At 49.5% G+C, this 13,387-nt stretch overlaps 1 protein-coding gene and 3 non-coding genes across 4 annotated transcripts; 2 read left to right on the forward strand and 2 right to left on the reverse strand.

The window, feature by feature from the left end:
* Nucleotides 1–100: 100 nt before the first annotated feature.
* On the forward strand, nucleotides 101–6,186 carry PHB2 (prohibitin 2). Its single transcript, XM_056799188.1, has 8 exons — nucleotides 101–383; nucleotides 804–888; nucleotides 1,314–1,393; nucleotides 3,763–3,947; nucleotides 4,399–4,528; nucleotides 4,619–4,722; nucleotides 5,125–5,202; nucleotides 5,283–6,186. The coding sequence occupies exons 1-8, from the start codon at nucleotides 257–259 to the stop codon at nucleotides 5,361–5,363; spliced, it is 870 nt and encodes a 289-aa protein (XP_056655166.1). The 5' UTR covers nucleotides 101–256; the 3' UTR covers nucleotides 5,364–6,186.
* LOC130454839 (small nucleolar RNA U89) lies at nucleotides 4,776–5,056 on the forward strand. The gene has a single exon (XR_008912632.1). It is a non-coding gene; the product is annotated as a small nucleolar RNA U89 (small nucleolar RNA).
* A 1,857-nt stretch (nucleotides 6,187–8,043) lies between the features above and the next one.
* MIR141 (microRNA mir-141) lies at nucleotides 8,044–8,107 on the reverse strand. The gene has a single exon (NR_032216.1). It is a non-coding gene; the product is annotated as a microRNA mir-141 (primary transcript).
* A 342-nt stretch (nucleotides 8,108–8,449) lies between these two features.
* MIR200C (microRNA mir-200c) lies at nucleotides 8,450–8,517 on the reverse strand. The gene has a single exon (NR_032215.1). It is a non-coding gene; the product is annotated as a microRNA mir-200c (primary transcript).
* Between the last annotated feature and the right edge of the window lie 4,870 nt (nucleotides 8,518–13,387).

The raw sequence follows: 13,387 nt of genomic DNA on the forward strand, positions 1-13,387 counted from the left end.
CTCGGGAGGGAGAGCGGTGTGGAAGGCAATTTCCGATCACGTGGAGGCGGTACCCGAAGTTAGTGTTCTCTCCGGAAATAGAGGGAAGTTTAGGAGTGAGCACTCTTCCGGTGCCCTTTCTCCTGGGAGGAGTTAGGCAAGTAGCGGAGCCTCGTGGAGAGGCTGCACCGGCCAGGGCCGGGGTCTGCGGAAGGGCAAGGGGAGAAGCGGGAGGCATCCCCGGTCTAGTTCTCCGCTGCGGCGCCAGGGAGTAGACATGACTCAGAACCTGAAGGACTTCGCCGGGCGGCTGCCTGCTGGGCCCCGAGGTATGGGCACAGCGCTGAAGCTGCTGCTCGGGGCTGGAGCCGTGGCCTACGGTGTCCGAGAGTCAGTGTTCACCGGTGAGAGCTGGGGGGAGGGGGAGAAGGGCCCAGGCCTCCACGTGGACGTTTGCCCCACCCCGCCCCCTTGGCGGCCTTGACCCACAGCCTGCGAACTTTGACCCGCCCTTGAGCCCCCCCCCCCGCACCCCTACACCCTCCCACTCCCTCTTCTACCCATGTGCCCAAGGCCTCCAACACACCCACACGTTTATCTGCCCCCAGTCCCTTTACACCATTTCCCAGACCCCAGTCCGAATTACAGGCAGAGCCGTCTCCTTCCCACCCCCTTCTACAGGCCAGGATCTCACTGTCACCAGCTCCTAGCCACACACTCTGCTTCCTTTCCCTCTCCTCCCGCCGTCCTAAATCCCTACCACTGACTGGCCACCTTTGGTCTTTCTTTATTGATGCCTTTCAATCCTCTCCTTCCCCCTGTAGTGGAAGGTGGGCAAAGAGCCATTTTCTTTAACCGAATTGGGGGCGTGCAACAGGACACTATCCTCGCTGAAGGACTACACTTCAGGTAAATAGTGGGCATAGAAATACAGAAAAGCAGTAGGATATCTAGTTTTTGTTCCTAACCCTGAGCAAAGCCACCTGCATTCATATGTTTCTTTCTCCTTTCTCCCTGTGCCCCATCCCCCCAAAAGGATCACACAAGACTTTACTAACTTCAGGATCTGCACTGTCTAATGGGGATAGCCAAGGGGTCCCCCAGGATTGTCCCATTAGATCTTGTTTCTATTTAAGTGCCAATTTAGGGGGCCTGCGGGATTTTTAAATGTCTGTGAAAGGGCTATGCAGGAGTGATGGAGAGAAGATGTGTTCAACCTCCTTCCTTCCTGTGGCTTGAGGGGAAAAGATGAATGGGATTCAGGTGGCTAAAATGGGTGAGGGATGACAGGACCCTCCATGACCTAGCTTCTTCCCGTCCCTCCTCACCCCCAGGATCCCCTGGTTCCAGTACCCCATCATCTATGACATTCGTGCCCGGCCCCGCAAGATCTCTTCTCCCACAGGCTCCAAAGGTGGGTCTAAGCACCCGGAGGCAGGGAGGGGAAGGAGGTGGGACCAAAGGAGGTTCAAGTGCATAATAACTTGTATAGGAGAGACACTGGTGGTTTCTACATTTTGGATATGAAAGCGGGAGGCTTCTTGCATCATAGGTAAACAATGTAGCACTTACTTTAAGTCTCTTCCATCAATTACCCAACCCCCAGCTGCCATCTCTGCTTATAGCCACACATGTTGAAAATCTCTAAAATATGCCTCAGGGTCTTTCTGTTCCATAAGGACATCAGCACCTCTCATCTGGATTGTTTTTATCATAACATAAATTTAGAGGTAGACTGATTAACCAGAAACCTTTATTGACTCCTAGTTGTCTGCTCCAATAAACTTTATACTCTTAAGCCTAAAGTGAGTGAGTATATCCACATTTATCTTTATTATGAATCTTGGCTCGCAAAACTATGAAGGACTTTTAGAGATTTATCCAGTACAACCTCCTTGTTTTGCAGAAACTCAAGTAAGACCCAGGTCTTTCTGAAACCTGGGCCAATACTTTACTATATTTCATAGTTCTCCCCTTTGTGTACCCATTTGTTCTTCATTGAGCTCTAGACAAAGCTCAAACCACCTACAGGACCCCTCTTCAAATCAAGTTAATTATTAAATCCAATCAATTCCACTTCTAGTAGATCTCTTGCTTCTCTTCTACGCTATTCTCATTTCATGTCATTTAGAGATCTTCTAATCCTGGGCCTGCCTAGTCTGATGGCCTCCAAAGAAGCCTTCCTGCCTTTACTTTCTTCCCAAAGAGATCCTCTGGATTGCTACCAGACTAATTTTCCTGTGACATAGATCTAGTAATGCCATTCTTTTTTTCTTTTCTTTTTTTTTCAATGGTCACAGGTACCTTCTAAGAAGGTAGCATGTCATTGTGGAAATAATACTGGATCTAAACTGGTTTAGAATAATTTCTGAGGCACAACTAGCTGAGTGACTGTAGACCAGTTAGTTTCCTCATCCATAAGATGAAAGTAGCTCCTACTTCACAAGGTTGTTTTGAGGATCAGATGATTAAGCATTTAAAGTTCTTTGCAAACCCTAAAGCACAATATAAATGTTAGCTTTTTTTCTGAATAATAATTACATTTGGAGCCTGCCACAATTGGCACCACTAAATCTGTCCATCCTTACATAGGTTTACTTCTGTTGAACCCCAAGTCAGCAGTGTTTTCCCCCTCTCCTTTTTTCATTCAAGTCCAATTCATTCAAAAGCCAGCTTCTTCAGGAAATCATCCTGTAGTATTTTAAATTTTGCAAAAGGGGTGGCTAGGTGACTCAGTGGTCAGAGCACCAGTTCTGGAGTCAAGAGGACCTGGGTTCAAATATGACTTCAGACTCATAGTTGTGTGACCCTGGACAAGTCACTTAACCTCAGTTGCTTTACCCTTACCCATTTTCTGCTTTGGAACCCATACTTAATATTTGTTCTAAAACAGAAGAAAGGGTTGTTTTTTTCAGGTTTATAAAGCACTTTCTCACAATAATTCCAAGGTATTAACCTTTTTTAATGTATAAGGAAACTCAAGAACTTAATCAAAGTCATGAGGGTAGTAAAAAATTTGGACCAGCACTTGAATCCAAGTTTGTCTACCCTCTTCCATGCCACCTTCCACTCTTTGCTTCTGTCTTTTCTAGATTCTGAAGTTCCATGCATAGTAGGTGCTTACTGCTTCCAGACTTGAACTGCTTAAGCCATTCCTTCCATCTATTTAGTTTAATCAAACCAACGTTGGCCTTTTATGATAGCCTTCAGCTTGGAGTCAACTTCACCACGTCTATCTGCCAAGATCCCCCATTGTACCACAAAGCAACAGTACCATGTTGTATGCATTACGAGCATTTGTGTGCCCATCTTGCTTTCTGCCTAAGTCTTGAGAGGCTGACAGACCTGAGTCCCAAGGGCTCAGCAAATGTAGAATGAATGAGTTCTCCCTACACACTACTGTGGACACTTGTCCTGCATAGAAGTCGTTTCACTAAGGGTTACGCTCCCTTAGCACCTAGGTAGGTGGCTACCTACCTGGCCCCTAGAGCTGAACTCGCCAACACATTCTATAACTGACTCTCAGGTCTGAGTTCTATCCTATCCATTTAGGGGAAGGAGGAACTGTCTCCACCTTTCTTACTCAGTCAACTAGCTGTTAAGTGTGATTTAGCAGGTGGTTATGAAGTACCTGGTGCCCAAGCCTGAAAGCATTTCCTGCCTCATGTTCCCAGCAGTGTTAAGACACTATGGAGAACATAAGAGAAGATACTGGAGGCCCCCTGTTTGAGGAGAGGAGACCTCCCCGTCCTGACTAACACTTTCTCTTGTTCTTCTGCCAAGATCTTCAGATGGTGAACATCTCTCTTCGGGTGCTGTCCCGCCCCAATGCCCTGGAGCTGCCCAGCATGTACCAGCGCCTAGGGCTGGACTATGAGGAGCGCGTATTGCCCTCTATCGTGAATGAGGTGCTCAAGAGTGTCGTGGCCAAGTTTAACGCCTCACAGCTTATCACCCAGCGAGCCCAGGTCTGACCCCTTCCACTTCCGTCTGCTTCAGGTCATAAACATCAATGAACTTTGAGGCTCCTACCTACTGGCACATAAGCGGGAGCTTACTAGGGAAGAATTGTTGACAGATTCTTCATTTTCAGAGAGGTAGCTTGGGAAGTTCTGAGCCCTTTGGATAAGTAGGAAGGAGTGGGGAAAGCAGCAACTGGATTAGGGGTCTGGAGGGCATCAGTACAAGCCGAGGCCTGAAAAGCTCAGAGCTACAAATAGAGGCTCCAGACACTGGCCTGCTTCAACTTCCCCAGCAAGTCCTCAGAGAGACCTGTCAAGGCAGGAACCCAGAGTGACACGTGAAAAGGAGTAGTGGATGGGTTTTCAGTCCCTCTCTGGAACTGGGTTTTAGGTTGTTAATAGCCACGGCTTTTATCTCTGTTGTCTCACACACACACACACACACCCAACCCCCCAGGTGTCCTTGTTGATCCGTCGGGAGCTCACAGAGCGGGCCAAGGACTTCAGCCTCATTCTAGACGACGTGGCCATCACAGAGCTGAGCTTTAGCAGAGAGTACACAGCCGCTGTGGAGGCCAAGCAAGTAGGTGAGTCCCCTGGATGAGAGATGGCCAGTGGGGAGTTTGGCCTTGGGAGGAAGGACCAGTGAGCCTCTTGTCTGTGTCCCACTCCCACAGCCCAGCAAGAGGCCCAGAGGGCACAGTTCCTGGTGGAAAAGGCCAAGCAAGAGCAACGGCAGAAGATTGTGCAAGCCGAGGGCGAAGCAGAGGCCGCCAAAATGATATCCCTGCACTCGTTAGGAAGATGAGGGACACCCTCCTCCCCTCTGGCTGGCTGGGTGATGACTCCAAGGCGAATGCGACCTCCGTGCCTTCTGGCTCCTGGCTCCCAGGGAGGGGGGCAGTTATGCTCTTAGAGGTCTGAAATCTTGGTAGGGAGCCAGAGGCCTGGACCCCTGCTGTAAAGCCAGACCCACAGAATTGCTCAGGCCCCTGGGTTTCCAGTGGCTGCCTCTAGACTCTGGCAGCTCTACCCAGCAGGGGCCCACAGGTGGGGTCAGGGTGGAAGCAGAGGCATTGGCTGCGGTTGAGCACAACAAACCCCTAGATCTGACAGCCCCAGGGGGGGATGTACAATGAGGTCAGGCCTGTCTGTTCCTGTGGCTCCTTAACTCTCTGCCCACCTCGGGGAAGCTCTGAGCAAGAACCCCGGCTACATCAAGCTTCGGAAGATCCGGGCTGCCCAGAACATCTCCAAAACTGTAAGTGTGAGGAGCTGGGGGGGGGGGGGGGGCAGGCTGGGCCAAGGGCAGGGGCTCACCCCGTCCTACCTTGGCTTCAGATCGCCACATCTCAGAACAGAATCTATCTCACGGCTGACAACCTCGTGCTGAACTTGCAGGATGAAAGCTTCACTCGGTGAGCAATGCTTCCCCTTCTGTATCCATCGGACTGCTCTCCTCCGTTCTAGGCATTTACCTTTGTCAGCTCACTTGGGGTGGTTGTGCTGCCAACCTGAGGGGTTGGGAGGGAACACAAGTGGCAGCTTCCAAGGGAAGGCTTCTCCCAGGCAAAATTTGATTGGTGGCTTTCAGAGAAGGGATGGTGGCAGGGGTGAGGGGCTGGGACCCAGCACTCTGGGGTCTGTCTGTTTGGGGAGGAGAAGGTTCTCGGGCTGCGGGGTGGATGCTAGTGTGTGCCCTAGAGCCTAAAGAGGTTAAATTATGTCTTTCTCTTTGTCTGTCTGTGTCTCTCTATGTGCTGCCTCCAGGGGAAGGTGAGTTGTGGCTGGGAATGATGGGGAAACTGAGAGCTTGGGGGGCGGGGGTTGTGTGGACAGTGTGGGCACAGGGATGCAGAGACTGGGCTGCTTTAGTCATACAATGTCAACTCTTTCTCCCCCCCCTCTCCACAGCGACAGCCTCATCAAGGGCAAGAAGTAGAGGCAACCTCCTGGTTTCCAGAGAAAGCTGGTCTCCGACAAGCCTGAGATGAGTCCACCTCCCTCACCCCACCATCATGTGACTTTCTCCCCTTCACCACCCACTACCCCTCTCTCGTTGGATAAATGAAGACTGACAGATGTTCCTTTCCCCATTCCCCTCCCCATATTTTGCTGGGAGTCTGGGGCGTAAGGACTGTGTGATTTCTCAGTGATTTCCTCTCTAGCTGGTGTCCCTCCAAGGCCAGGAGGAGAGAGCAGCTATCCCAGGAATTCTCAATAAATTTTTATTACTTAAGTGGAATCCAGCAGCATTTGGGATCTTCTTAGCTTTCTCCCAGTGGAGAATGCTGGGACGGGCCTATCAGACATCCATCTTCTGGATTGCCAGCAGAGGGTGCAAAGTGTTCAGCCCCAGGCTCAGTGGCAGGGGGGGCACCCCCTCCAGTGGCAGCAGAGGGCATCCAGAGGAAGAGGGAGGCTGAGACCTGACCATTAATCCTTTTCCAGTTTTGGTGCCATCATGGCCTCCAGCTATTCCATTCCTTTTGTGGTTGTTTCTGTGGTTTGCCAGGTTTACCAGAACAATGAAGTCAAATACACACCCACTGGGGCCTAAGCTTGGGGGGGGGGGGCACCCAGATTCTCAGAGGCCTTTGGATCAAGTCAAAGGGGATTCTAGTTACAAAGTGATGATTTCCCTGAGCCCTGAGTTTCCTGATATCTGCTATTTGGAGATAAAGCTAGGCCTCATCAGACCCCTACAGGTTAAATGAAGTTTCTATGGAAAGCACTAAAAACCTGCTTCCAGGAGATCCAGTGCCGTCCTGAGATGATTGCCCACATCTGCAGAGCCTCCTTAGGACCCAGAAGGGTGGTTGGGCCTTAGGATGAATCATAGATAGCCCAGTAATGAGCATACCCATTTTGCAGATAAGAGCTCCAGGCCTAGCCCAGGGTAGATGCTCAGGAGGGCAGCTAGGTTTTTCATTGAGGGTTAAAGTTATGGGCCCGAAGTTGAAATGGGGCACAAGTGTGCTCCTTGGCCTGACTCTGGGGTCCTATGACACCCCGTGCAGCTTTTCCTTAAAAGGAGTGAGAGATCCCAAGGGTTATTTAACCAAGGCTTGGCTCGGCTAACCTACTTAAGTTCTTCCCTAGGAATAGGGGACTTGCTCTTCAGAAAGACATCTGGCCTTTCTCCATCCCTCCTCAAATGTCCCTCCTGTGTAAGTCTGAGCTCAATTATTGGTTACCCTCCGTACTGTATTGGCATTCGTTGGCCTGGTCTTTCATATGCCCAGTCCAAGCCTCCAATAAGCGTAATGACTCATCCAGGCAGTTGTCTTTAATTGTGAATATGTCAACATGTCAGTTCATCAAATTAACCTGCCCTGCTCCCTGCCAGGAGAGAACTCTTGTGGTCTTCGGGGCAAGGCTTTCCCCATGACCCCAGTGTTGATGTCTGGTGAATCCGGTTGAGTCCCCATTTCAGGGGCTGCTCACAGAGGTGGGCCTCGGTTTCTTGAGAGATGCTTGCAAAAATGAAGCAAGGGGGCAGCTGGGTGGCTCAGTGGATGGAGAGCCAGGCCTAGCGATGGGAGGTCCTGGGTTCAAATTTGACCTCAAGGTACTTCTTAGCTGTGTGACCCTGGACAAGTCACTTGACCCCCATGGCCTAGCCCTTACCACTCTCCTGCCTTGGAGCCAATACACAGTATTGATTCCAAGACAGAAGGTAAGGGTTTAAAAAAAAATGAAACTAGATATGCCCAGAGAAACTAGAATTAGCAGCTAATTTCTAAATACCATAAAGGACCTCGACCCTGGACAATCACTACCCAAATCCCACTAGGTCCCTCTTTTGCCTTTTTTAAAATTATTTTTTATTTTATCACAAAGAGCAGAGGGGAACCTTGGATGGAAAAGGAGGTATATTCAGGGAGGGCCCCATAAATTCCAACTGAAGATGGAGGCAACGTCCTGCCCCAACCTCTGGGCAGCCATCTTGTCTCCATCCCCCAGGCTGGTCCAAAGAGCCCCGCAGCTGAGATCTTGAGCAGAACCCCAACCCCTGTCTGCCGGCACTCATGAGCAGGGCCTTCTCTGTGGATCCCAGATCACCCGGGCCAAAAGTCGTCGAAGGGAGAACCAACCCGGAGGGCATCTTTACCAGACAGTGTTAGAAGCTTCACCATCCACCACTGTACTGGAAGATGGCCCCAGAGCTGGCCAGCTGGGCACATCCAGGGCCGGAGCTGACCAATCACCACGGGGATCCCGCGTCCCTCTCTGGCTAGCTGGGAGAGGCCTCCGGGAGGAGCTAAAGCAAATGGCAAATGCCAGGCCCAGAGAGGGTCCCTCCGTGGGTCAGTCCTGGGCCGTAGTCACGGGTCAACCAATCACAGCCCTCAGAGGGAAAGCTGGCCAATCACAAGGGGGCCGCAAGGGGTCAGCTCAGAAGCGGACAGAAATCCCGAGCCCCACTTGGGAGGGGGGAACCGAGGGGTCGACATCCCAGAGCTGGGCTGGGCCTGCGGGCATTGGGAGGCGTCATGAGGAAAGGACCTCCATCATTACCCGGCAGTATTAGAGACTCCCGAGCGGCACCCAAACACTGCTGGGTAAGATGGGGCGCCAGTCCCGGCCAGCCGCACTCGAGGGATGGGTGAGAGACGGGCACGGCGACGTCTGGCCAGTGAGATGGAGGCTGGCCCTGGCCCAGCAGCCCCTCTGCACACCTCCTGCTGGAGAGGGGCCACAAGCACCATGGGGGGTCAGAGGGGCTCCCCAGACCCCGACTCAGCATGAGGTGGGGGGGGGTCAGAGGAGTCACTTACCGTGCACACGCCCCCGTCCTGGCCCACCACCTCCTTTCTCCCCCTTTTCTACTTCCCCAAGGCCTGAGGCCTCTTCTCACTGTGAGCCCCATTCCCTTCACCCACCATTCCTTCTTCTTGGGCCAGTCAGGCCTAACAGCCTCTCCCCTGGCCCCCTTTTCCCTACCTGCCTCTGGACCCCTGACGGCCCTCCTTTCAGGGGTCTGCAAGGCACGGTAGATTCGCGTTGGAGGCCCGGCGTCTAGAGGGCCTACCATCAGGGCCTCTCCCTGGCCTCCTCCCTCCAGCCCCAGCTCACCTGGGCCACGCCTGCAAAGGGCTGCCACACAGGTGTGTCCTCCTGCCATAGGCTGGCTCTCCCCACCCCCACCCACTCCCTTAACCCTTTCCCCTCCCTGGTTCCGGCTCTCCCTCCCCATTCCCTGGGCTTCCTCCCCGCCCCCACACCCCTGCCCCAAAACTTTGAAAAGGAAAAGCATCTGCTTTCGTCCCACAAAGTAGATCACTGTGCCCTTCCCCACATCTTCTGACTCTCCCACCCAAGGACCCCCCAGGCCAGGGGAAATCCCATGATGCCTCCCTCCAGGCCCCAGATCTGCTCCCACTGCTTCCTGCCCAGGACCTTCGCCCAACCGGCCTCCTTTTGTGGCCTGGAGCCCCAGGCCTGCCTCCGGCCCTTCCCTATTTCCATTAAGGAGGCCAACTTGATTTCTCCAAGTAGTTTATATAGTAATGAATTGTTTTTTAAGTGTTTTATAGTAGAATTCCCTTGTGAATAGGGAGCTCACTGGTGGCTTCTTGGCTTCCTTTTTCTGAGATGGGAAGGTTCCATCAGTTTCCTCTTCTGTCAATCTGGGCAACTTATATTGTTACAAATATCCATCCATTTGGCTTAGATTGTCCAATTTATTGGTGTATATAATTGGGCAAAATGGCTCCTAATAATGGTTTTAATTTCCTTTTCATTGGTGATGAATTCACTCTTTTTTTATACTTGTAATTTTGTTTTCTTCTTTTTTTTAATCAAATGAACTCATTTCATTGTTTTTTCCCTTCCTAATACCAGGTCCTAGTTGTATTTCTTAGTTCAAAGGTTTTCTCACGTCCAGTTTTTTTCATCTCTTCTTTGATGTCTCAGGATTTCCACTTTGGTGCTTAATTGGAGATTTTTAACTTGTTAAGAGCACCAACTTTAGTCCAGCCCAGACTACTGACCCCCAGTTTCCTCTCCTCTAATCCATATGACCCCCATGATCAGGTTAATCTTCCTCTGATCATACCCCTCTCCTCATCTCAAAAACCTATTAACTTCTATCAAGTAAAATCTTTTCACAATACTTTCTAGTCATACTAGAATAAATACTAATAAATAAATTCTAATGACAAATAAAATACTTTCTAGACTGACATTCTATAGACCACCTGTGCTTTGAATTCAAACTTTTCAGCTTTTCTTCCATTTCATATATTCAGCTAAACTAGACAATTTACCATTTTCAAAACTCATCCTTGTATTTTTGCCTTCCCATCTTTACTCATTCATTCTTTTTTTTTAACCCTCATCTTCCATCTTGGCGTCAATACTGTGTATTGGCTCCAAGGCAGAAGAGTGGTAAGGGCTAGGCAATGGGGGTCAAGTGACTTGCCCAGGGTCACACAGCTGGGAAGTGTCTGAGGCCAGATTTGAACCCAGGATCTCCCATCTCTGGGCCTGGCTCTCAATCCACTGAGCTACCCAGCTGCCCCCCCCCCTTTTTTTAAAATAAAAAACCCTTACCTTCTGTCTTGGAATCAATATTGTGTATTGGTTCCAAGGCAGAAGAGTGGTAAGGGCTAGGCAATGGGGGTCAAGTGACTTGCCCAGGGTCACACAGCTGGGAAGTGTCTAAGGTCAAATTTGAACCCAGGACCTCCCATCTCTAGGCCTGGCTCTCCATCCACTGAGCCACCCAGCTGCACCCTTTAGTCATACTTTCTAATGAATGTCCTATCTTCTTGTCTCTACCTTTAAAATCCAAGCTGTCCTTCCAAGCCCCAATACTACCCTCCTCCATGAAGCCTTCCCTGGTTCCCTCCTTGCAACCAACAGGGGTTACACCCAAACCTTTGTTAGTTCTCCTAACATGAGATCATTCCCATTCTGCTTCACCTCTAGTTATCTGTAGAGGCTCTTTTCACTCCCCTTCTAGACAATCTGTTGCCAAATCTTGTCATTTCAGCTTTCAGAAAGTCTTTCATAGATAGCTCCATCTCTCCACTCACCTGCCACCCTGGCCCAGACCCTCAGCATCTCATACCTGGGCTATTTCATTAGCCTTCTGGTTAGTCTCCCTAACTCAAGTCTCTCCCCACTCCCATTCAGCAGCCACCAAAGTGATCTTCCTAAGCTACAGGTCACGTCAACTCATGCCACCCCCAGCTCAACAAATTCCAGTGGCTGGGGGAGGCGAGGTGCAGCTGGGTGGCTCAGTGGATGGAGAGCCAGGCCTAGAGATGGGAGGTCCTGGGTTCAAATCCGGCCTCAGACACTTCCCAGCTGTGTGACCCTGGGCAAGTCACTTGACCCCCAGTGCCTAGCCCTTATTGCTCTTCTGCCCTGGAGCCAATACACAGTATTGATTCTAAGACCAAAGGTAAGGGTTTAAAAAAGAAATCCCAGTGGGTTCCCTAGTACCTCCAGGATGAGATAGAATGTTCTGCCTGGCTTTTAAAGTCCTCCCCAACATCCCCCCTTCCTACCTTCCAGCTTCCTTTATTTTGCTCCCCTGTGAGTTCCGGCACCTCCTTACTGTGCCTCACACAGGGTTCTCCATCTCCCGGCTCCTTCCTTAGCTCTGTTTCCTGCCCTCCCCCAAGACTCAGCTGAAACCCCACCTTCTGCAAGAGGCCTTTTCCAGTCTTCCTCTTCCCCAGTCAGTGCTCCCCATCCCTGCTGGGGCTCTAGTTCTCTTCTGAGATCGCCTCCAGGCTCTGCTGCAGAGATCCCACACTGTCTGCCCATAGAACCTGGGCTCCTTCCCGCCAGAGACTCTGCTTTCCTCTTCCTGTGCATCCCTGGCATAAGGAAGGGCTGAAGACCTGTTCATGGGCTATTTGATGCATGGCATTGCTTCCAAGGCTGTTCAGTGAGCAAGTGAACCGGATGAGGTCAATGCTGCTGGTGAGTATTAGGCTACAATGATGATGACAGGCCCTCTAGATAGACAATCGGGCTCTATGGCTATAGATGCGTCCATCTCAAATAAGTCCTTCTTATTCTTAATTAACTAATTCAAATCTTTTAAGTAAAAAACAACAACAACAACAAATAAGTCCTTATTCTTAATTAATTAATTCAAATTTTTAAAGTAAAAATTGCCCCCAATAAATAAGTCCTTCTTATTCTTAATTAATTCATTCATTCAAATTTTTAAGTAAAAAATGCCCCCAACAAATAAGTCCTTCCTATTCTTAATTAATTCAATTTTTTAAAGTAAAAATTGCCCCCAATAAATAAGTCCTTCTTATTCTTAATTAATTCATTCATTCAAATTTTTAAGTAAAAAATGCCCCCAACAAATAAGTCCTTCCTATTCTTAATTAATTAATTCAAATTTTTAAAGTAAAAATTGCCCCCAATAAATAAGTCTTTCCTATTCTTAATTTAAATCTTTTAAGTAAAAAAAAAACAACCAAAAAATAAGTCCTTCTTTCTCACATCCCCCAGATTCATACTCAGTTTGTCCGTCCTGATCAGAAAACAAAAACCAAGCTGATTCCTTCTTACATTCATCATTGAAGGGAATGAGAATGGAAGCTGGAAATGGTATCTGTGGATCAATAAGCATTTCTCCAGTGCCTACTATGTGCCAGGCACTGTGCTCAATCCTGTAGATACACCAAGGCAAAAGAGGCCAGGAGCTTGCACTCTAACGGGAGAGACAACATGAATATAAAGCTCTATACAGGGTAAATGGGAAATAATTGGCCGGGGGAAGGCAGACTTCAGAGGGGTTGGGGAAAAGGAAAAGAAAGGTATTTTTAGTTGGGACTTGGAGGAAGCCAGGAAGGGCAGTGGCAGGCACAAAGTTATGGCACTTTTTAAGGCAGGAGTCTATAGGTGGAACCCCTTTTACAAGCACAATTGCTCACTTCTTCAATCTTTTCTTTGGGGACCTAGAGGCCTAGGAAGCTTCCCTGGAGCATGACAGAACAGTGTATGCAATATCCCAGGGTGCAGTTCTAGAATGCTACATCTGCAATCAGGAAGACTCATCTTGCTGAGTTTAAATGGGGCTTCCGACACTAACTAGCTGGGTGACCCTGAGCAAGTCACTTAATCGCCTTTAATCAGTTTCTTCATCGGTAAAATGAACTAGAGAAGGACATGGCAAACCGTTCCAGTATCTTTGCCAAGAAAACTCTAACTGGGGTCATGAAGAATCTGACTGGACTGAAAATGACTGAACAAAATCCCACCTGAAGACAAGACTGCGCCAATTCTCTGTCTCTCTCTGTCTTTGTCCCCTTGTCTCTCTTTCTATCAAAGAAAGGGCTGCAGAGGCTGCAGAGACTCTAATTATTGCTCCCAGTGTCCACTGGGACAGGAAGCAATGTGATAAATAGAGGGGGCAAAGAACCACCCACTATGACATCCAGAGATGGCTGTTTTCCTTTCTTCTCTTG

Source organism: Monodelphis domestica, chromosome 5 (genome assembly GCF_027887165.1).
Source record: "Monodelphis domestica isolate mMonDom1 chromosome 5, mMonDom1.pri, whole genome shotgun sequence".
NCBI classification, from domain to species: domain Eukaryota; kingdom Metazoa; phylum Chordata; class Mammalia; order Didelphimorphia; family Didelphidae; genus Monodelphis; species Monodelphis domestica.